General features: G+C 41.2%; 2 protein-coding genes across 5 annotated transcripts in view; one reads left to right on the forward strand and one right to left on the reverse strand.

The window, feature by feature from the left end:
- LOC146606847 (protein NLRC3-like) overlaps positions 1 to 24,030 on the forward strand; it is a 1,106,670-nt gene that overhangs the window by 453,782 nt on the left and 628,858 nt on the right. The gene's annotated exons all lie outside the window — the stretch shown is intronic.
- The window catches only part of LOC146606852 (NLR family CARD domain-containing protein 3-like), a 37,020-nt gene that overhangs the window by 5,169 nt on the left and 7,821 nt on the right, over positions 1 to 24,030 (reverse strand). The window contains exons 3-5 of one of the 2 annotated variants that reach the window (XM_085349237.1): positions 23,796 to 23,969; positions 17,030 to 17,203; positions 7,670 to 7,843 (exon numbers count right to left, since the gene is read on the reverse strand). In XM_085349237.1, coding sequence (XP_085205363.1) covers positions 7,670 to 7,843; positions 17,030 to 17,203; positions 23,796 to 23,969 — 522 coding nt within the window. The remainder of the gene's footprint in view (positions 1 to 7,669; positions 7,844 to 17,029; positions 17,204 to 23,795; positions 23,970 to 24,030) is intronic. The other variant, XM_085349238.1, reaches the window with a different exon arrangement.

Genomic DNA, 24,030 nt, shown 5'->3' on the forward strand with positions numbered 1-24,030 from the left:
GGTTTTTATGGCTTTATTGTCATAAAAAACCCTGTTTTTTGGGGGGGAAACCCATAATATGCAATATTTTCAAAAAATGACTTGCAAATGGAAGTATTTGGCATGAGGTTATTACAGCCTTGAATAGGTAAATAATTCATAACAACATTGATTTGAATGCATTATTATTTTTGGAACAATAACACTTTATTGCAAAAAAACAAACTGAACTGACCTGAACAAACTCAACAACAAACTAAACAAAGATGTAATTTACATTATCATACATAGCATGAACCATAAGATGGTTAGATTTTGCAGACAGGAAATATCTTATATATATCTTTGCAGCAGTTACGATAATAATGTGCTGTTTGCACAATGAGCACTGCTTCAGCTTTTTGGAACGCTGCGCTTTCTCAGCAAAAGCCTCCCCTAAATTGACCGTGCGCTTTGTGTTGTGCATGCGCGCATCTGTTCATTTCGTGGCATCTGTGCAGAAATGACTAGTAAGACAAGTCTGCAAACTATTCTCACAGACTTCAAAGGTGCACCTGAATTAAAAAATGATCATCCTCTATCTTATTGGATAGACGATGATGATTTTCTGTCTCTCCCTCCTGTTCCATTCCTGTGACACTGGGAAACTGAACTGACCTTAGCAAACTCAACAACAAACTGAACAAAGATGTAATTTACATTTTATAGCACGAACCTCTAGATGGATGGATGTTGCAGACAGGACATATCCTAACTTTTGCAGCCGTTACGATAATAATGCGCTGTTTGCAGGATGATCACTGCTTCCAAGCTCCCCTAAATTGACCGTGCGCTTCGTGTTGTGGTGCGCGCTTCTGTGCATTTCGTGACATCTGTGCAGAAATGACTAGTAAGACAAGGCTGCAAACTATTCCCACAGACTTCAAATGTGCACTTGAATCCAAGAAGATAGAAAAAGATCTCTCTCTGTCTCTCTCCCTCCGCTCTGCTGACTTGCCTGGGAGAGTAACGACTGCCGCTCCCCCTCTGCTCAGCAAGCAGGTGGCTGTTTTCACACCCCTCCCCCCCTCTGGCTCAACAAAGAAGTGGCTGCTTTCACACCTCTCCCTTCTCTGCACAATGAGCCTTGTTTTTGCCCTCAGCCAAGTCAGAAAAATAACATTGACAGAGGTTCAAAGAAAAGAAAAAAAAAACGAAGCAGGCTGCCGTTGTTCACTTCAAGGAGGCGGCTCTACGGGCTGTTTTGTTTGCGACCGACACACACACACACACACACAGTATAAATATATTCTCAATCACATTCACACCACTCTCTTATATCAGTTCCACTACATCAAGACTATTTTATGGTGGTCAGCTGTTTTATTGTCATGTATTTTGCATAATAAGATAACCATGTCCTGCATTCAAAACCACTGAAAATGTCTATGGTGGTGCTGTACCTAATATTGTGCTCATTGGATCCAAAACATATTTTTCCTTTATTTTGAAGGCAGAGGCTTAGATCCATTAGGTATTCACGAGAAAAAAATTATCACATGTCAGGATTACAGTATATCAAAAATATGTGATTATAATGGGAGTCAATGGGGCCCAAGCGGGTACAAGGGTGACTGCAGGGGGTACATATGTGAATCTCCTTTACTATACACCACACCATAGAGGGGATCATTGAATTTAAAAAATAATCCTAAAACACACATCCTGGCCAAGTTTCATGCAACTAGTCTTTAAAATGACTGATATATTGAGAATCAAAAATCCAAAAGTACCCAAGCGGGTCCCATTTTTCCCTAGGGGAGCTCAAGGGTTAATATGAAAATGTAATGTTAGTTTGATAATGTATGACACTTTACAGTGTTGTGGGCGGAGCTGAATTAACCCACCAATCAGGGTGGGATATGGATCTCAGGGGACACCAGCCGGGCTTGATGCAAGCAGGGAAACATTTCTCAATGAGTCAAAGTTCCAGCAGCGTTGCCCTGGAGTGTTTCTTTCTTTCCTGTGCCTGGCTGGCTTCCTCCTTTCTATTGGGCAAACGCCGACATTCGCCCCAGCGCGCTGCGTTCACAACACTTCAAAAAAAGTTGTTTTTTTAAGTTGCTGCCCAGCGGGACATTATACATATATAGATTTATACACACGTCAGTGGGATTTAAAGTTATTTTTCCACAGAGAGAGATCTCATATTAACTCTCACAGTGATGCGTAGGCGGCGGGATAAAAGAAAAGTCATGAACTCAATGCAGCCCAATTTAGTCTGCAGTCACATAGCGACACCTGTTCATCGGCAACAACAGTCCCCGGTAACCCGGACTAATTATAGGGTCGCACCGTAATTTGTGGCTCGATGTTTTTATTTGCATCACTGCGTTTGCATTGCAGCAAACATGAACATTACATATATTTCAATATAATGTAAAAGCAGTCAAAACAACTAACATCAGAAACAGCTGATGTTATTTGTTATATGTCACGGTGTCATTTCCGCTTCTTTCTCCTGTAACAACAGCCCGGCGCCGTGAGCAGTCGCCTTTTTTGCGCTCGCTATCCCTGCACTTTCTACCATCTGCAAACGCCACGGTGTTCGTGTCGTCATGAAAGACATGAACATCAAGCGTAAAAACAAAGGAGACTGCTACCGGCTTTTTATCTGCCGATCGCCGTGCTACGGTTGCAAGAAAAAGAAGCAGAAATGACGTTCTCTACGCGTTGAGACATTCCCCGTCCGTCGGCTAAACGCTTGATTGAACCTTCAATGCGACAGTGACACCAAGTAGAATTATAAATGTCACATAGCCCCAAACATGTCTTTTTCAAAGCCTGCGGTGAAGAGAAAGGTTGGTGATGAGCACCGACAATTTCAGGAAAAGTGGGAAATGCAATATTTCTTTGTTGAGCACAGGGGCACCCCAACCTGTCTTATTTGCACAGAGAAAGTTGCGCTGCACAAGGAATACAATTTGAAACGTCATTACACAACTAGACATGCTGAGCTGGATGCAAAATACCAGGGAGACGAGAGAGCGAACCGGGTTGCCAGTCTTAAAACAGATCTACTGAGGCAGCAAGATTTCTCCAAGAAAGCAACCAAAGAGAATAATGCAGCAGTCGGAGCCACGTGGTTAGTGAGATGATTGCTAAAGCAGGGAAGCCATTCACAGAAGGTGCATTTGTCTAAAAGTGCATATTGCAGGCTGCAAATATAGTCTGTCCGGGAAAGAAAGGTCAGTTTAGCAACATCAGCCTTTCTGCCAACACCGCAGCAGATCGCATTTCTGACCTGTCAAGTGACATTTATGACCAACTGTGTGAGAAAGCCAAATGTTTCAGTGTATACTCAGTCGCTCTTGATGAGACCACAGACATCACCGACACTGCCCAGCTCCCAATGTATGTCCGTGGTGTTGATGACAGTTTTGAAGTGATGGAGGAGCTGCTCACAGTAATTCCAATGCATGGCCAGACCACCGCTCAGCAGATATTTACAAGCTGTGTGATGCCATTGAGAATGTTGGTTTGCCATGGAAGAGGTTTGTTGGAATAACAACAGATGGAGCGCCATCAATGACAGGGAGGAAACATGGACTGGTGGCACAAAACAAACTGGAAGAGGAAGGCGTGGAGGAGGCCATTGCTCTGCACTGCATCATCCATCAGCAGGTCCTTTGCAGCAAATGCCTGAAGTTTGACAATGTGATGTCTATTGTTGTGAAATGCATCAACCAAATCAGATCCAGGGGCTTAAAACACCGAAGGTTCTGAGCTTTTTTAGAGGAAATGGAGTCAGAATATGGGGATGTGCTCGACTTCACTGAGGTACGTTGGCTCAGCAGGGGAAATGTATTAAAGAGACTTTTTGAGTTGAGAGCAGAAGTGAAGCCTTCATGGAGAAGGATGGAGTTAGTGTTCCTGTGCTAACTGATCCCAAATGGCTCATGGACTCAGCTTTTCTTGTTGATATGACACATGAGCTTAATGTACTGAACAAGACGTTACAAGGCCAGGGGCAACTTGTCAGTGCTGCCTATGACAACGTGAGAGCATTCTCCACAAAACTGGCGCTCTGGAAAGCTCAGCTCTCTCAGACAAACCTTTGCCATTTCCCAGCATGCAAGGCACTCGTGGATGCAGGCACACCATTCAGTGCTGACGAGTATGTTGATGTCATTTTGAGGCTACAGGAGGAATTTGATCACAGATTTGCTGACTTCAAGACACACAGAGCCACCTTTCACATTTTTGCGGACCCCTTCTCCTTTGATGTGCAAGATGCCCCTTCTGTGCTTCAAATGGAGCTCATTGAGCTGCAGTGCAACTCTGAACTCAAAGCAAAGTTCAGGGAGGTGAGTGGAAAAGCAGACAAGCTTGGACAATTTTTGAGAGACTTGAGCCCTAGTTTCCCTCGGCTTTCCCGAATGTTCAAGCGGACCATGTGCCTTTTTGGTAGCACATACTTGTGCCAAAAGCTCTTCTCCACTTTGAACTTCAATAAGTCCAAGTACAGGTCCAGACTTACGGATGATCATCTTCAAGACATACTGAGGGTCGCAACTGCTTCCTCCCTCAGGCCAAATCTGGCTCGGCTATGCGAGAGGAAACGCTGCCAGGTCTCTAGCAGCAAGGAGTAGGCAAGAGAAGCCATGTTCAGAAGAACAGTTCATTTTCTACAGTGTTCCATTCATGTTCAGAAGAAGGTTATAGAACTGTTAATACAGACATTTCAATCTAAATACAGCAGATATAGAAGACTGAAAGATACACACAAGTTCACTGACTAAAAACATCTTATTATTATTTTATTTATGTATTACAGATTGATTTATTTTCTTATTAATTCTTAATTTGTTTATTTATTTTTCATATTTTGTGTTAAAAAATAAAAATAAAGAGATTTGAGAAGATTAGAATTTTTTAACCATGCCTTTCTTGTAGAAAACCTAATGCGGCCCAGCCTCACCCAGACTCTGCCTGCAGCGGCCCCCAGCTAAATTGAGTTTGAGACCCCTGTCCTACACCATAAATCAGTAAGAGAGGGTACGACCTCTCTCATGGCCCCAAGTGGTGTGTGCATGCCAGAGCACTCTGGAAGGCACACAGAGTCTTTACAGACTACTAAGGATCGAACCTCTATCATCATCCAATCGATTATAAAATTAAGCATGTATGAGTAAATATTTTTAAGCATATCCCATATGGAAAAGACTAAAAACTTATATGATGAAAGTCATACTCACGAAAGTGGCCACTTTCTCATTACTTTCATATATTGTTTTAGTAAGTATCGAAAACATACAAGTTTCATTATATAATTTTTCAAGGGATCTTATATCTGTTTTCACTCTTGTATGCTTTTCATACAAGTTTCACACAAGACAGATACAAACTTTATAAGATTTATATATCTTTTCCATATGGGAAATGACAATCAACAATATAAAGCTTACAGCTGGTTTTAATAACAACATTTATTTGTTTCTCAAATGAGAAAGAGCTATCGAGAAACACTCCTAAATCTTGAGTTCTTAACTTTTCCAGTGGGCCAAATTCAACATTATCTGCTAATGCTAAATAGGCTGCCGTTATTAACTAATGCTAATTGGATGTGAATTAGCATTATGCACTAATGCTAACACTTACTTTTTAACAATGTGAGTAGCTAATGCTAACACTATTTCCCTTAACTTTATAACAATGTGAACGGCTAATGCTAACACTCTTTTCCCTAGCAATACAACATCTGAGCTGCTAATGCTAAGTAGGTCGCCATTAGCACCTACGTCTAATTAAAGGCAAATACGCATTAGAACCTAATGCTCATATCGTTTTCCTTTGCTTTATAACAATGTGAGCAGCTACTGCTAAATAGCATTAGCTAATAACAGCAGTCTAATTTAATGTAAGTTAGCCTCATTTGCATTATAACGATGTGAGGAGTTAATGCTAAGTATGCTGCCATTAGCAGCTAATTCTAATTAGGGGTGAATAATTATTACCAGCTAATGCTAATATCGTTTTCTCTTCCCTTTTAACAATGTGAGCAGCTAGTGCTGGGTAGGCTGGTGCTAGCAGCTAATACTAAAGCTAAAGCTAATTTGATGTGAATTAGCATTACATTAGTGAGGAGTTAATGCTAAGTAGACTTCCATTACAGGTAATGCTAATTTTAGGTATTTAGGAATTGGCAGCTAATGCTAATACCATATTTTCTTGCATTATAACAATGTGACCAGCTAATGCTAAGTAGGTTGCCGTTATTAGCTAATACTAATTTGAGGTGAATTAGCATTATCCGCTTATGCTAACAATGTTTTTTCTTACTTTTTAACAATATGAGTAGCTCTGAACATTTTTTTTTATTTAATTTTAACTTTTCCCCTGCGATGTGAAGAGGTAATGCTAAATAGCACGCCATTAGTGGCTAATTCTAATTTTAGATGAAAAAGCATTAAAAGCTAATGCTAATACCATATTTTCTTGATTTATATCAATATCAGTAGCTAATGCTAGGTATGTAGCCATCATTAGCTAATGCTAATTTAGGTGAATTAGCATCATCCGCTTATGCTAACAATGTGTTTTTTTACTTTTTAACAATACGCCATTAGTGGCCAATTCTAATGTTAGATGAGAAAGCATTAACAGCTAATGCTCATACTGTTTGCTTTGTAAGAATGACAGCAGCTAATGATACGAAGTCTACCGTTGTTAACTAATGTTAATTTGATGTGAATTAGCATTATCCGATAATGGTAACTCTTTTCCCCTGCATTACAACGACGTCAGGAGTTAATGCTAAGTAGGCTGCCATTAGGGGCTAACTCTAATTAGGGGTGAACAATTATTAGCAGCTAATGCTAATACCGTTTTCTCTTTCCTTATAACAACTTGAGCAGCTAATGCTAATTTGATGTGAATTAGCATTATATTAGTGAGCAGTTATTGCTAAGTAGGCTACCATTAGCAGCTAAAGCTAATTTGAGGTGAATAAGCATTAGTAGCTAACGCTAATACCCTTTTCTCTTGTGTTATAATGAAGTGAAACGTTAATATTGTTCTCAAACAACAGAATGAGAATGAAATATTGATTCTAACAGGGCCCATAAACAGTATTAGCTTAGCAGCATTAGCTTATCAGAGTTTTCATCATGGTCACATAAATCCTTAGCAGAGCAAAGTGGCCTACTTAGCAATAGCTGCTCAAGTTGTAGAAAGCAAGGGAAAACAGTAATAGCATTAGCTGCTAAATGTGCACTTGAGAACAAATTTATTGTTAATTCAGCTGTGAATGTAGAGTTTGTCATTATTTAAGCTTCCATTTCCAAATGTTAGCTGCTCCTGTCTGCCTCTTTGTCACAAACACAGACTGAAATGATTCACAGCCTTGTTTCATCCTTTTGTCACTGTGGACATACAGCATGGGAAACATACACATGGCTGACACTTTATTAGGTACACTGGTATCTATCTCAGGTACACCTGTGACCTAAATGTTCCTGCAACCAGACTCCTTGGAGACCCCTACATAAATATCCATGAACTATCCAGCTAGACTAGTGTGTCTGTCCCTGAAAATATTCCTGCATGTGTGATTGTTCATGTCTCATCTGCAGGAAACAAACAGGAAGTGAGTGAAGGACACAGGAAATGTTTCCAGCTCTTCCTCCTCTATCAGACATTCTCTCCATACCTGAGAGTGTCCAGTCTCCAGCCTGGATCCTTCAGTCCAGCCGACAGCAGCTTCATTCCTGAGTCACCTGGATGATTGTAGCTCAGGTCCAGCTGTCTCAGATGGGAGGGGTTGGAGCTCAGAGCTGAGGCCAGAGAAGTACAGCCTTCCTCTGTGATCAGACAGCCTGACAGACTGCAGACACACAAAACAACAATCAATCTGTCAACAATCGTTTTCTCTTTGTCACAATAACATCTATCCATCCATACATCCATCCAATGTAACTTTATTTATAAGTGACAATACCCAACAGACAACAACAGTCATCTGAAGCTGTTTAACAGTGTAAGGTAACCGCCTCCACTGTGAGCAGCACTTGGTGATGGTGGGAAGAAGAACTCCCTTTGACACAAAGATCCTCCCAGTGAAAACAGGCTCCAGGAGGAGCATCTACCATGACTGGTTGCAGGGTGAGGGGAAAGAGAAGAACATGAACATCAAGAATGCAGCGAGTGGTAAAATAATAATAATAATAATAATAATGGATTGGATTTATATAGCGCTTTTCAAGGCACCCAAAGCGCTTTACAATGCCACTATTCAGTCACTCTCACATTCATACACTGGTGGAGGCAGCTACGGTTGTAGCCACAGCTGCCCTGGGGCAGACTGACAGAAGCGAGGCTGCCATATCGCGCCATCGGCCCCTCTGGCCAACACCAGTAGGCAAGTAGGGTAAAGCCCAAGGACACAACGACCAGGACAGAGAGCCCAGGGATCGAACCGGTGACCTTCCGGTTACAGATGCGATTCCCAACCCCCTGAGCCACGGTCGCCCTAAATAAAGATTTGACCTCAGTGTGCTCAGTGTTCCTGTCTATTCCTAACATATTCCTAACACGATAGCTGCACTTTAGAGCTCTAAAACTGGAACTGACACATAAAAATACTGAGAACACAGACTAGCAGCCACTGCATGGCCTCGAGTACGTATGTGGTGCGTTCAAAGAGCATCAGCATAGACATGGTGGGTTCAACAATATAGGACATAACAATTTCTATGGCGAAAATACTATCAATGAATGAGCCATAAAATTTTAGCCATGTAAACATGTTATCAGTGGGCTTTCCAACAACTTGCATTGATCATTAAAGGATAAAATACGTGAGTCGAGGTCACTACGAGCCATGCGAGGGTCAAACATGGCAGAGAACCTTCCAGCAGCATCTTGGTTTATAATCCGCCTTTGGATCATCAGTTTAGGAGATGAAGGATCCAAGTAAAATAACAAGTTAAAAAATATGCAGCTATGGTCACTCACATGGACATCCTCCACACTTACATCATGTATATTTAAACCCAGGGAGAAAACAAGATCCAGTGTGTGACCCTTTGTATGTGTGGGGCCAGAAACATGCTGCCTAAAGTTAAAAGACTCAGTGACAGTGATGAGCTCAGCAGCAGTGTTACAGGATGCTTCATCAATATGACGGCTCAAATCTCCCAACCTTCTCCAATGAAATGATGGATGTCAGAAGGTCATTAAATTCAGTTAGAAAGATCCCATCAGGTAGAATAAAATACAATAACTGGTTTTTAGAGAACTGACCATCATCTGTGACTCAAATGCAGAAAAGGAGTCCGAGGTCATCAGACTGCATGTGAATCTGTCCTGGTAAACAACAGCGAGTCCTCCACCACGTCCTAAAAGACGCGGAGTTCAGATGACGGAGCAGCCAGCCGGGCAGATTTCATTCAAGTGGACATAATCAATGTTCCCTCTAAGCTGCGCACGGGCGCAATCCGCTGACACGCTCTCTGCACACAGAGTATCTGCATTGCGCACAAAAAGATATCTAACAGGCTGTGAGGCTCCTGAACTCTCTGCCCCCCTCTCACGGACAATAACCATATCCAACTTCTTAATAGCAATGAACTGGTCTGCATTGGTGCATCATATCTTTATTCTCTTCCCCCTCCTGCCCCCCCCCCCCTCCTTCTTAAATAGATAACTATCATATCTGATATCATATCTCACAGTACAATAATATTGAATGGGTTGCATTGTTGTACTTTGTCATGTTTCTCAGGTCTTTGTCTGATTTTCTACGAACATTACTTGTCATGTTCTCATGTTGTTGCTAAGGATTGTCTTATTGCATTGGAGTCACACTGGGTTAAATATGTACACTTGGGTTTTAAGGGGTATTTATTATTTTCTTCTTTTTTTTGGGGTTGTATGGAAGCCCCAAACACAATTTCATTGTTCTTGACAATGACAATAAATAAATAAATACTAAATACTAACCTGAATTGAAATTAAAATAAATACGTTAACAATTCTGCTTTGCAGTGTTAGTCAGTGACTGGCTGCTCCAGTATTTAGAACGATGCCGCCTTATCCCATAGTCCAGCCAATGATTCACATTCGTATATACGCAGCTAATCAACGTCGCTGACGGGCTATGACAGCGTCCTCATGTGCCGACACCGGTGTTTTGGTTGATGTAGAGTGAAGCCACGTTAATGACAACGTGATCCAGTGATCCAAGGGACCGCTCAGGGAGTTTGTGTGTTCGCTCAGACACATGAAACATTAGAGGGAACATTGGACATAATTCTTATTTTGCTGCCACGTCTCAGTCAGACACATGAAATCTAGAGACTCTTTAATAAAGAGATCGCTTAGAATAAATGATTTGTTTGTTATGGAGCGAACGTTAAGCGGGGCCAACCGAGTTGATGACGGTCGATCTGCAAAATCAACAGCTGACTGCAGCGGCACTTGAAATAAAGACAATGCAGACCTGTGGACCTGCTGGGCAGGGCAGCGACTCCAGAGCTGGGGGAAGCAATGATCGATGAGCAGACATAGCTGTTATCAATAAAAACAGTGAACGTTTGACGGACACACCGTGAGAAAAACTGCTTCTGAGCCACAGAGCCCAGGTCCCAGTCACCGGCGTAACATATTAACTAAATGTCAGGAGAGGAAGTGGACGCAGGCACCAGGATTCTCCCCACAGCCAAGAAGCTAGCCTCTGGTAGCTTCTCAGTTTCACCTGGACGTCGGCCCTCGTTCCCCTTTTCCATCTCTTGAGGGTGAAAGTCCTGCGGGTTGTGAAGAGTAGCACACCAGGGGAGGAAGAGTTTTTCTGTTCAGCTGTTACAGTAGCTCTCCACTGAATCTTTGATGTTAAACCCTTTAAGACCTACCATAGAACCAAGTCTGCCAGAGCTTATCTTTAGATTTTTACATGCTGTAGTGCAGACCTTCCCAAACTGTGGTGCCCGCCCCCTAGGGGGGGCGCAGAGCCATGGCAGGGGGGGCGCGGTATGAAAAGGGAGGGGAACAAAACGCTTGAACACTGCTAGCACGGCGCCCACAGAAACGCAAAGCAGGAGATGAAGCATCGCTGAATATGTTTCCAAACCAACTTCATTCTAAGCCAAAGACTAGAAAACATGGTGAAGCAAATCTGCCCTTTGGCTTCACCTGCACAGGTGCTGAGGTAGGTCCCTGCGTCGGGAGCAGCGCTGGGCTCTTCCAATCATGGACAAACAGGATCCCACATTCTTAATTTTTAGTTCACAAACACTTGTTGTAGTGACTAACTACTCCTGACATTTTGGAGACGTTAGCTCTTTATAGAGTAAAGTTACAGCGGGATACAAATAACATCAGGCTGATCCTGCCACGATTTGTTCCCTCGATTCAAATCACAGACAAACAGGATCCCACAGCTGTTTATGTTTTTGAACCCATTTTGCACAGAGAGGCATTTTTTGAAAATGTATTGACAGCAATGTTGATTAGTATTACAGAAGAAGAAAAAACAACTACCCGTGACGCCTTTGTAAATGGAGGGACAGTAACTGCGTGTGAAACCTGCAGATACTCAGAGTAACAGTATTTTGTCTCTGTCTGCCATTCTGCAATTCATCTCACATAAACAATAACGTGACGTGAAAAAAGGCGCAACCTTTGACGTTGCCAGATGAACTCTGTATTCCTCGTCCGCAAAAAAGGAGTTTTAAAAAAAATCTCAGTTTTTGGTGATTTGAAACACTGGATGAAACAGCTGCGTTTTCAAAAATACCAGTGTAGGTGCGGACGTAGCGTAAAAGATTTAGTAGTTTATTTTCTTACTACCTGTAATTTATTGCAGATTACTTGTATTTGCTTAATTGTTTACTAAATGTTTGAGGTGTGAAATAAACCGCAATGGAGCAAAATATGGGCGTGTGTGGTTGGAGGATGTGTTAGTGCGTGTGCGTGCTGTTCACGCGCCGGGGGGGAGGCGAACGTTTTTCGTGTAAAACAAAGGGGGGCCCAGCAAAAAAAGTTTGGGAACCACTGCTGTAGTGCCATTTTGGGGAGCAGTTCAAGTTGCTATACATCAATACAACCGTTATAGCCCAAATTTTAATAATATGTATGCATTCAGTCCATAGTAACTACATATACATATATACATATACAGCAAAAAGTGCAATAAACTAGAACAAATTGAAAATTGTTTTGTTTTGTATTTTTACATATATTTGTAGTTAGAGAAATTTAAGAGGTTTATCCCTCAAAACGGAAGAACTAAAAAAGTTGCACAAAATAGTTTCCAACCACAGGAAATGTAATTTGAGTGTATCCATAGTTGTATTTTTGAGATACACCAAATTGTATATACTGCATGAAAAACTAGAATAAATACTACCATGTGAATTTGCAAGAAAAACTTCAGTGCATCAAAATAAACTATTTCCAACTGTGTAATTTGAGTTCTAAGCCTCCCAGAAACTATACTGAAAGGGTAAACTCAAACATGACTTTTAAAAACACCAGTGTAGGCTTCAAGGTAAAAAAAACAAACAAACAAACAACTAGAATTTTCGCAAAAACGACGTCACTTCAGGTTTCGGGCAGGTAATGGCGGACATACGATAGTTTGGGCTGACATCTATTCCAACGTAGGAAGTGCTATGAACATCTGATCGGATTGGCAAAGCGTGTTTCTGGAATATTACTTTTTTGTTGCTGCAAGTGCTTTTCATGCAACTTTTGCAAAGCTATGTGTGGAAGGAAACGGTGACCTAGGATAAGCTGGATACATAAGATGTAAGTACAACTCCGGTTTCACATGCAAAAATAAAAATTATTGCACTAGCTTGTGTGGTTGCCGATCTACAGGCATGTAAAAATAGTTACGCAAAACTGAGCGTTCCCACTCTGACCGGCCTTAAAGGGTTAACAGTATCTCCCAATCATAATTTAAAGCAGCAGAAATTAAGTCAGAACTCAAAAGAGCAAAAATGACATTACAAAAAATGATTGACGACAGTGAAAAACTACATTGTTGCCTCCAGCAAGCTGCAGCGGCGGCAAAGCCAAACACAGGCGCCATCTTGTTTGACAGAAGAACGTAGCACACAGCAGCTACAAGCATAGAGTGCACCACTATTGTTCAAATGGAAGAAATAGAAAACACTCAATAAATCCTTCCACAGCTGAAACTAATGTAGACAATGTCAGGGGAGGAAGTCAAACTGAACTTATGACACCAAGCACGATAACTACCAAAATAATGCAGGAAAAGTAAACTAAGAAACCCTAAAGCAACTAAACAGAGCAGCTAGCAATAAACAAGAAGTGTAAACTATAAAAACAGAAGCTAAATGCTAACATGGCTAACACTATCATCACTGTATGTAGCCCGACTCTTCTCACAGCAACATACAACTGTCATGGCTAGACATCTCACTGATTGGCTCATGTTAGCTTGTGAAAATATAACGTCCCAGCAGTACTAGCTGTTTTATATACTGTTTAAAATAAGCGAAATGTGCTTATAATGTGTAAATAAAGGCTGAAGCAGCTAGCACTGTTAGCATCAGCACCAAGCCCTGTTACATTTGTACACTGTTAGAGCAATGGCTCCAATCTACAGCCTTTAAAATAATGATTAAAATGCTGTGATTGCAGCCATTCCCCAACTCTCTGTGAATGGTTCTCATGGCTATTGATCAGTGGGCTTTGATCAGTGGGCTTTGATCAATGGTCATGAAAATTTGCATAATTATGATTAAGGAACTGACCTCCCAGCCCATTGTTCCTTCAGTGGGCTGGTTTCAGTCATTATGCAAATGTACTGTTTATAAGATTGAAACCTGCAGTCAGCCGAGATTGAAGAAGTCACCTGGATGATGATGAAACATTTCTCCCACAAAACGCTACGTCCAGATGAACAGAATCAACTTTTGGAGATTTACTTACCTGGATGATTATTGGTTATTGGTAACTTTATTGTCCCTAATGGGAAATTGATTTGCAGTATGTCCGTACAAACAAACAAACAGGCAACCAACACATCACATACACACTCCAAAATAATATAATATAATATAAGCCTGAGAAAACAACCTAGATTTTTCATCAAAAAAGTACAATGTGCAATGGCAACAACACATATGGTTCAGTGTTATTAACTATGATAATAGCAGTAGGTACAAAAGACAATCTATGTCTCTTTGTCTTCACTGCAGGCACTTTATAACGACGACCTGATGGAAGCAGTTGAAAATCATTAAAGAGAGGATGATCTGAACACAACATGACAGAGGTCGCCTTCCTCAGCACCTGCCTGTTATAAAAGTCCACAAGCTGGACCTGAGACCTCCCTGAAATCTTACCAGCCACTTTAACCAGGTTGTTAAGTCTGGTCTTATTATTCAGAGACATATTACCGTACCAAGCAATGATACAGAAAGTTAAAACAGATTCAATAAAACTTTTATAAAAAACGAGTCATCATTGCAGATGAAACATTGAAACCTCTCAACCTCCTTAAAAAGTCTTTGTTGAACCTTTTTCACTGTAGCAGCAAGATGTGACTCAAAGCACAGAGCTTTATCAAGAACAACCCCCAAATACTTATAACTGTCCACCAGTTCAATGGCTGCACATTTACCACTGTTAGCGCAGGATGAGGGGATGTCTCCCTGAAGTCAATAACCATGTCCTTGGTTTTCAAGGTGCTGATCATTAAGAAGGACTGATCACACCACCAAACAAACTCATCCACAACAGGCCCATGGGAATCCTCTTCACCATGAAGGAGGCTTACAATGACTGTGTCATCTGCGTATTTAATGAAATGCCTGTTGGCCTGTGTACTGCGACAGTCATTAGTGTACAAAATATACAGTAGAGGAGAGAGACAACAACCTTGCGGTGAGCCAGTGGAAGAGTTCAGCTGTTTGGAAAAACAGCCGTTCACTCTCACACACTGAGATCTGTCAGTTAAAAAGTTTAAAACCCAACCAACGAGATTAAGATCAAGTGTAAACTGGTTAAGAAGTTTATCAGCTAAAAGATGTGGCTGGATAGTATTAAAAGCTGAAGAAAAATCAATAAATAAGAGCTGAGCATGAGCTTTGGCGCCATCAAGATGGCGATAAAGGAAGTTCAACAGAGTGACCACTGCATCATCAACACGTCTACGAGGCTTGTATGCAAATTGTAGAGGGTCTATAAGCTTCTCTACTTGCTAACTGAGAGTCTGAACTAAAACCAGGAAGACTTATCTTATTACAGTCACTGTAACAGTGACCAGTCATGTGTTTCATGCCTGCCCAGGCCACCCTTAAGTTATTGCTACCCATCTCCGCCTCTACCTTATCCTTGTATTTTACTTTGGCTTTTTTAATTTCTGATCTGATCTCCTTCCTAATTTCTCTAACTTTCAAGATATTCCCTTCAATAAAAGCTTTTTTCCTTTCATGAATCAGCCTCATAAGACCTTTTGAAGACCATGGTTTGTTATTAGGAAAAAAATGGAGATGGTGTCAGTCGCATTCTTAGGATTCGCTTTAGGGTGGATGTAAACAATGGTGACGTTGATCTGTGGGAATTCCCTCGGCAGATAAAACGGCCTCAAAGACACAGAGAGGAGCTCAATGTCAGGCAGACACACTTGTCTACGAACGGTCACATTTTTACACCATTTCTGATTTATATACAAACACACTCCTCCTTGAGATTTCTGGGTAGCTCCGGGGTCTCGATCCAAACGTATGGGAAACCCGAAGCCATTTAGTTCCAGAGAACAATCAGGGTCAGAGTCCTTGAGCCAAGTCTCTGTGAATGCCATTAGACATGTATCCCTGTAGCCACGCAAGTGTGCGACATTCAAATGCAGTTCATCCAATTTACTCCTCAGAGACTGCACATTAGCCAGGATTATTGATGGTAAAGGAATGACTCCAAACAACCGTCAGGATTGCCAATAAAATCATGCGAAATAAAAAACCCATCTTCGTTAAAAGAAGTTCCACAAAGCACAAGCCGATGCTATAGAATTTCCTCAGGCAAAAAAAAATATATATAAAGGAATAAAAGAATGAAATAAAATAAGTTAAAACACTGACACTGACAGAGAGAGACAACCTGCTGGTTGCCACAAGAGCAGCGCCCCTCTTTCTAGTCTAGTCTAGACTGAGAATGCATCAAGACCACTCACTCACCCTTCCCTCCTGCCTCTCAGCTGCTGAAACTCACAGTTTGTTACCACGGAAGAGTCACTCCTTCATCTGAGATGAAGCCTGATAGTCTGACTGATGCAATATAACATTCAGTCTACACTTTGTTTTTGTGCAAAGATGATAAAGAGGAAATACTAATAACATAAACAAAAATAAATGTCCAATTTAGAAATCTTATTCTTTTTTGCTCTATAAAATAGTTGTTTTTATTTTTCAGTCACTCATCGTAGCAGTAGGATTTACATGAAAATAAAAACAAATTAAGTTTGAGAGAAAAAGTACATTTTTGGCACTCTCTGGGCAACTGACTCAGAGACTCAAATGACTTAAAAAACCCGATTCATTTTGGTGAGTGACTCATTTAAACTCGATTCGGTAAAAAGAATCAAATTTACCATCACTAATACAAATCCCTTTGGAGAAAACAGCTTTAAAATATGTATTGTTAAATTCCAGATGTTTCTTTGCAAGGAAAACTCAGACACTGAAACAATACCACCAGTAACCTCCTACATATGGAAATGTGGTGTCATTAAAGACATAATAATTTCATTAATACCCAATATCCAGCAAAATATGTAATTTGAACATTTTGTTCCTAACGAAATCAAATGTATATATTGTAGAAGATTAGCCAAATTTATGTAAAATGGCCAGTACATGAATTAAAAAAATAAATAAATAAACAAAATCGTATGACTGTGACAAATTTTACACAGTAATTCAGTCTAATAATCCACTCAAATATAAATATAAGTTTAGCTAAAAGCTCTATAGATAAGTCAATCAATAATATAATTCACATTTTAAATGATCATATGTGTTAACGTTTGAATCCTGACCTGAGAGTTTCCACTGCACACTGTGAACTCTTTAGTCCAGCAGACAGAAGCTTCACTCCTGAATCCTGCAGGTCAGAGTTACTCAGGTCCAGCTCTCTCAGACTGGAGGACTGGGAGCTGAGGACTGAGCACAGAGCTTCACAGCTTCTCTCTGACAGGTTACAGCCACCCAGTCTGAAAAACAAAAGATAATCTATAATACTTATGTAAAGTTTGTTATTATATTACATGCCATCTTTTTATTTTTGATGAAACCTTAACATACTAAGATACAACATCATATGGATGAACTTGAATAAAATGTTTTTTTTAAATTATATCTTTATTTGGATTGGACAAGAAAAAACCATCTACATAGCAGTATATGAATAACATGGGAACAAAGTCCTTCCAGGTTTTAGATTAAGTCCAGGAGAGCAAATGATAAACAAAGTGATCAGCGGGTGCATATTAACCTCCACTAGCTATTACTAGGACAGTTGCTCGCATGCTCTCCCAAAGGAGATATATAGAACACATTACATGGAACTATAAACACAAACTGGGAGGGGTGCCCATGCTGCAATCATTGTGAAGAAATAAGTAAATAAACAAGCAATAGTAATAGAAGTAAATGTAAAAAACAAACAAACAAAAAACAACCAAGTAATAGTGAGATCAAGTGAAGTCAGCCTCGTGGGGGTGATGAATTGGATCCAATTGTTCCAAATTTGGTAGAATTTGGCTTTTTGATTTCTTAACAGATATGTAAGTTTTTCCATCCTAAATATCTCTAAAATGATCCCAAACCAGTCGTCTAGGGTAGGCTGGGCTGGGCTTAACCATCTTCTAGTAATTGTTTTTTTACTTGCCACCAAGAGTAATTGCACCAACTTAATCTCACTCCTACATTCCAGAAAGGGGACCAAACCCATGTATAAAACCTTAAAATCTAAAGGTATTTGAACGTTAAAGACTGCACTTAAGGAGACCTGAACGTTTTTTAACTTGGGACAGTCCCAAAAGACATGAAAATGGTTAGCAACAGTCGAGCCGCATTGTCTCCAGCATTGCATATAAGCCCCTTTGTACCTCTCCTGATATGGAGTCTTGAAGTACCTAATAATATTCTTCCAGCCATGTTCCTTCCAGCTCATAGAACTGGACGTGGACCACTGGCAGTACAAAACATTTTCCCACTCCCCCACAGAAATAGCAATCCCTGATTCCCTTTCCCATTTATCCTTAGTGTATAAAGTATTATCCTTGCTGGCACTAGAGAGGGCTTTGTATAGTTTAGAAATAGATTTAGTAGGGGTCATGGTTGTGGCATTTTTCAGGATGAGGAAAAAATGCGACTCAGCATCATTGAAGTCGGACAGTTTGCATTCATGATCGATATATGATCTCAGCTGTAAGTTTCTATGAAAGTTGTATTTTGTCAGGTTGTGATCGTCCCGTAAGGCCTCAAATCTGAGCACAATATTTCTATGAGTAAGAGAGAGGAATGTCGTAAGGCCATAGGATATCCATGCTTCAAAGTTAGAGTCGTGTCTGTTTGGAATAAAATCCGAGTCGAAAGCAACCCACCTGAAGATTTTTAGCATTTTGTGTATCCCACAGATGTTGATTACCTTCTGCCAAACTTGGAGGGTGTGGGTTAACCAGGGGTTCCCCAGCTTTTCCAGCCGGCACATTAGACCCTTATCTGCCATTACAGCTTGTAGGGGGAATCGGTCCAACAGGCTGGACTCCAGTTCCTTCCACCTAGCCGTGTATGTTTTGTTACACCAATATAAGAGGGGGGTTATTTGAGCGACATAATAGTAATTCCTGAGGCAGGGGAGACCCAGTCCTTCCTTTTCCTTGGGGAGCTGGAGGGTAGCATATTTAATCCTTGGCTTTCGGCCCTGCCAGATAAATCTGGAGATCCATTTGTCCCACTCAATAAATTGGTAATCGCTCACTTCTATTGGCAAGTTTCTAAAAAGATAAAGCAGTCTGGGGAGCGTGTCCATCTTGATTGCGGTTACCCGGGAGCTGAGACGCATAAAGGGGACCAGATTCCATCTGTGCAAATCAGCTTTTATACTTGCAGATATTGGCTCGTAGTTTGCCTGAAAGAGCAGCGAGAGGTCCGCAGTCAAATATATTCCCAGGTACTTAATTTTCTCATTATCCCGATTTACTGTAAATTTGAGTAGAGATGTGTAATATTCTCCTAATGTTGTCAGTTGTTTGTCTATAGTGAATGAAACCAGTCTGATCTAAATCGATGAGGTCAGGTACCAACTTCTCCAGTCTACGAGCAAGAATAGAAGTAAATAGTTTGTCATCCAAGTTAAGGACACTGATTGGTCGATAGTTTCCACATTCTCGTTTATCTTTCCCCTCTTTTGGGATAATTGAAATAGTTGCCTCCCTCCAGGAGGGTGGGATTTCTCCCTCCTGTAGGATGTAGTTAAATGACTTCAGCAATGTGGGGACTAGATCTGCCCTCAGGGTGCGATACCACTGAGAACTGAACCCGTCCGGCCCAACTGCCTTACCTGGTTTTAATCTGGAAAAAGCATTAATTTCTTCCACTAAAATGGGATGTGTTAGAAGCTCATTTTTGAGAGACGGGAGTGAAGGTAATTCTAGAGAGCTAAGAAAGGCATCAGTACAATTCTCCTCCGTAGCATTGGGCTGTGAGTACAGCTCCCTAAAGAAGGTCTCAAAACATTTCTGAATGTCTTCTAATTTTGATTCCAGAATATTAGTCTTGGGGTCCTTGATTTGGTATATCGTACTTTCCTCTAGTTGTTTGCGTTATTTATGTGCCAGATATTTTGCAGATTTCCCTCCTGTCTCATAGTATTTTTGCCTCAAAAAAATTAAGTTATTTTGGGCCTCCTGGGTGTAAATATCATTAATTTCATCCTGTATTTTCCTGATATCCTGCTTCAGAGTAGGATTTGCGGTGTTTATGTCTTCCTATTCTTTCAACTTTAAATTTGCCTGTAGTTCTGCTAATTTTCGCCCTTTGATTCTCTTTAAGTGGGAGGCGATAGAAATTAATTTACCTCTCATTACCGCTTTGAGCGTATCCCAAAGAATAGCTGGAGATACCTCTCCTGTGTCATTAACATCTAGAAATTCTTTAATGTCTACCTTTAATTTGGAAACTATGGCAGGATCATTAAGGTGCGATAACAATTTCCACAGTGTGGTACATTTTTTCCTAGCCACCTGCAAAGATAGAGAGATAGGACTGTGGTCAGATAGATCTCTTGTTAATATGTCACAGTCTTTGACCCTAAACCTATCAACTTTAAACATAAAAAAGTAGTCCAGCCTTGCATACACTTTAAAGGAACCAGAGTAATGAGTGAAATTTCTGGTAGATGCGTAGCGGTCCCTCCATACATCTATTATCCCCATCTCTACCATATAGGAATTGACTTTTCTAGTAAGTGCTGTTACCTGGTTGGTTGGGGAGGAGGAGTCTAGTTTAGGGTCAAGTCTAAAGTTAAAACCCCCCCACAGACAACTATCCCCTGAGAATCCACCAATAAATCAAACCTATTCCTTTAGAATAGCCAATCGCTCCCGGGGGGAGCATAAACATTTAAAATTGTGATTTCAGACCCCTCTATCCTTTCTGTTATTCTAACCAATCTGCCTTCCTCGTCACAGAGTTCTTAGATATGTTCATAGTTAAGTGTACCAGAGATAAGTGTAGCCACACCCCTCTTGTGTTTGGACTTAACGGAAGAGGAGAATACATATTTAAAACCCTTTCTTTTCAATCTCAAGTGATCTACTTGGTTCATGTGTGTCTCCTGAAGTAATGCAATCTGGGCCTTCTCCTTCCTTAGTTTGGACAGTATCTTATTCATCTTAATCACGTTCAGAACCCCATTAACATTAAAAGAGATTACTTTCACTGACTCACTTCCCATAAAGATATATTAAGTTACCACAGCGCATAAACTCAATAGCAGCAGGCAACCCCCTCTTAAAACAGTAACAAGTGAAAAAAGTTAGGAATGAACTGAAAACATTTGAACATAACTGGAGCTTGAAAGCTCCTAAGCTGGCTTCTGACAGTGGAGCACTTCCACTGACACCCTCACAACTTGAAGGGAAACCCCTTATTACCCTCTGAGTTAGGGGGCTTTCCACTGCGACGTCACTCACAGCACGAGAAGCCCCACCCATTTTAGCTCGACAGTAACCATATTTCACCATGTTGTCCATAGCTAATACATAACATTAAATTCGTTCTCTTCACGTCTGTATACTTGCAGCTTCTCTCTATATCCCGCAGCTCCTCGGATCTGACGCGGACGCCGACCACCAACTCCCCGCCACAGCGGGCATCTTTGTAGTTTTTCTCTGGGGGTTGCCGGTGGTGTAATCACCTTTACCGGCAGGCCCCGACTCGCCAGGTCAGCCGTTGCCTCCTCCACCGTGTTGTAGGTTTTCACTCCTTCTTCGAAAAAAACCTTAAGGCGCGCTGAGTAGAGGGTCCTAAACCGTACATTCTTCTCTTTTAGGACCTTTCGTGCCTCTGCATACTCCTTCCTCATAGCCATGATCTCAGGGGGGTAATCGTGGTCGAGGTTGATCTTGCTGGAATTCAGCATAAAACCTTTCTTTTGCCAAGCGAGCCTCAGCACTTCTTCTTTAACCGTGAAGCACAGGAATTTTACCAGGATCGATCTGGGTTGGGAGCCGTCCGGAGGGAGTAACGATAACGCTCTGTGTGCTCTCTGAATTTGTAACGGTGTTGATGGTGGGATGGCGAGATTCTCCCGGAGTAGCTTCTCCACAAAGTGGGCCATAGATGGAGCTCCCGATTCTTCTCCCTCCGGCACCCTGTACAGTCTGAGCGACTCCCTCCTCGAGTAAGCCTCCAGTGATGTTAGTTTTGTTTGAAACTTTTCCTGCATGCTTTCTTCCATTTGCGCAACATCTCTAAAGTTAGAAATATCCTGTCTCAGAGTGACGCTGAAAAACTAGTTCATGCATTTATTACTTCCAGGCTGGACTATTGTAATTCGTTATTATCAGGATGTCCAAAAAACTCCCTGAAAAGCCTTCAGTTAATCCAAAATGCTGCAGCAAGAGTCCTGACAGGGACTAGAAAGAGAGAGCAGATTTCTCCTGTATTGGCTTCCCTTCATTGGCTTCCTGTTAAATCCAGAATTGAATTCAAAATCCTGCTCCTCACATACAAGGTCTTAAATAATCAGGCCCAATCTTATCTTAATGACCTTGTAGTACCATATCACCCCATTAGAGCACTTCGCTCTCACACTGCAGGCCTACTTGTTGTTCCTAGAGTATTTGAAAGTAGAATGGGAGGCAGAGCCTTCAGTTTTCAGGCCCCTCTTCTGTGGAACCAGCTTCCAGTTTGGATTCAGGAGACAGACACTATCTCTACTTTTAAGATTAATCTCATATTTCCATTAAAAGTGTTGAATTTGACTGTTTGATGTTCTTTATGATCTCTGGCACCAGTTCATCTGTAGGCTGAGCTCAATCCATCCATTTAGTGAAATTATGTTTAAAGGTCTCCTTGTTTTCTGAGCGTGCACAGATCCTGAAGCAGAAAGCCTGGGTTAATAGAGAAATGATCATCACTGTGATGATGCTCATCATCTCTGACTGGGATTTGAGGTTTTGTCAAAGCAGCAAAGAAAGCCTGGCTATGTTGGACTGGGTGTGGAAGCAGCTCCCAGTTTGAGTTCAGGAGACAGACGCCCTCTCTACTTTGAAGATCAGCTTCAAACTTTCCTTTTTGCTAAAGCATATAGTTAGGGCTGGACCAGGTGACCCTGAATCCTCCCTTAGTTATGCTGCAATAGACGTAGGCTGCCGGGGGATTCCCATGATGCATTGAGTTTTTCCTTTCCAGTCACCTTTCTCACTCACTATGTGTTAACAGACCTCTCTGCATTGAATCATATGTGTTATTAACCTCTGTCTCTCTTCCACAGCATGTCTTTATCCTGTCTTCCTTCTCTCACTCCAACCAATCACAGCAAATGGCCCCGCCCCTCCCTGAGCCTGGTTCTGCCAGAGGTTTCTTTCTGTTAAAAGGGAGTTTTTCCTTCCCACTGTCGCCAAAGTGCTTGTTCATAGTGGGTCATGTGATTGTTGGGTTTTTCTCTGTATCTATGAAGTGCCTTGAGGTGACTTTTGTTGTGATTTGGCGCTATATAAATAACATTGAATTGCATTGTTAGTATCTCAGACAAAATCTCGTCTGTGTTCTGGAGCTTATCTTTGTGTTCTGCAACCCTGGTTTCCACATCATTAAGCCGCGCATTGGCTTTATCCAACTCACCCCTTATTTCCACCAGTTGCGCTTTCGTGTCTTTTCGAAATTCTTTCACCTCTTTCCCAACGCCTCTCAGTTCTTTCAGTATCAGCGTCAAACTTGCTGGGTCAACCTCATCTTCTGTCCCAGAATCCTCGCGGCTAGGAGTGGGAGAGTGGCCTCGGCTAGCCCTATAGGGGCTAACGTTAGCCCCTTCTGTTAGCTGCACATTGCCATCTTCCACGTTTTCAAACGTTAACTTCTTAGCTATTTTGTTCTTTCTGGACATCATTTAAACCCCCTTTTCCTCTTTATGTGCACTTAGATAGTGTATTAATTTACTTGGGGCAGTTTTAATAAGTTTCAGTCGAGAGCTCTCGTACTAGGTGTCCATCTCCACGAGCGCCGGAACCGGAAGCCTTGAATAAAATGTATAATTGGTTCATTTAAAAAAAACAAAATGTCAATTGATCTGACCTCAGAGTATTTAGTTTACAGTTTAAACTTTGTAGTCCAGCAGACAGAATCTTCACTCCTGAATCCTGCACATTTTTGATACTCAGGTCCAGCTCTGTCAGAGTAGAGGACTGAGAGCTGAGCATTGAGGACACAGCTTCACAGTTTTCCGCTAGAAGTTCACAGACGTTGAGTCTGAAAATGAAAACATGAACAAAGACTGATGTTAAAGTGTAATCAGGGTGCAATAACTAAT

This window comes from Diplotaxodon limnothrissa, unplaced genomic scaffold, assembly GCF_057381915.1.
Source record: "Diplotaxodon limnothrissa isolate DT_005_m unplaced genomic scaffold, D_limnothrissa_male_GT1.1 unmapped_scaffold_4, whole genome shotgun sequence".
Lineage (NCBI taxonomy): Eukaryota > Metazoa > Chordata > Actinopteri > Cichliformes > Cichlidae > Diplotaxodon > Diplotaxodon limnothrissa.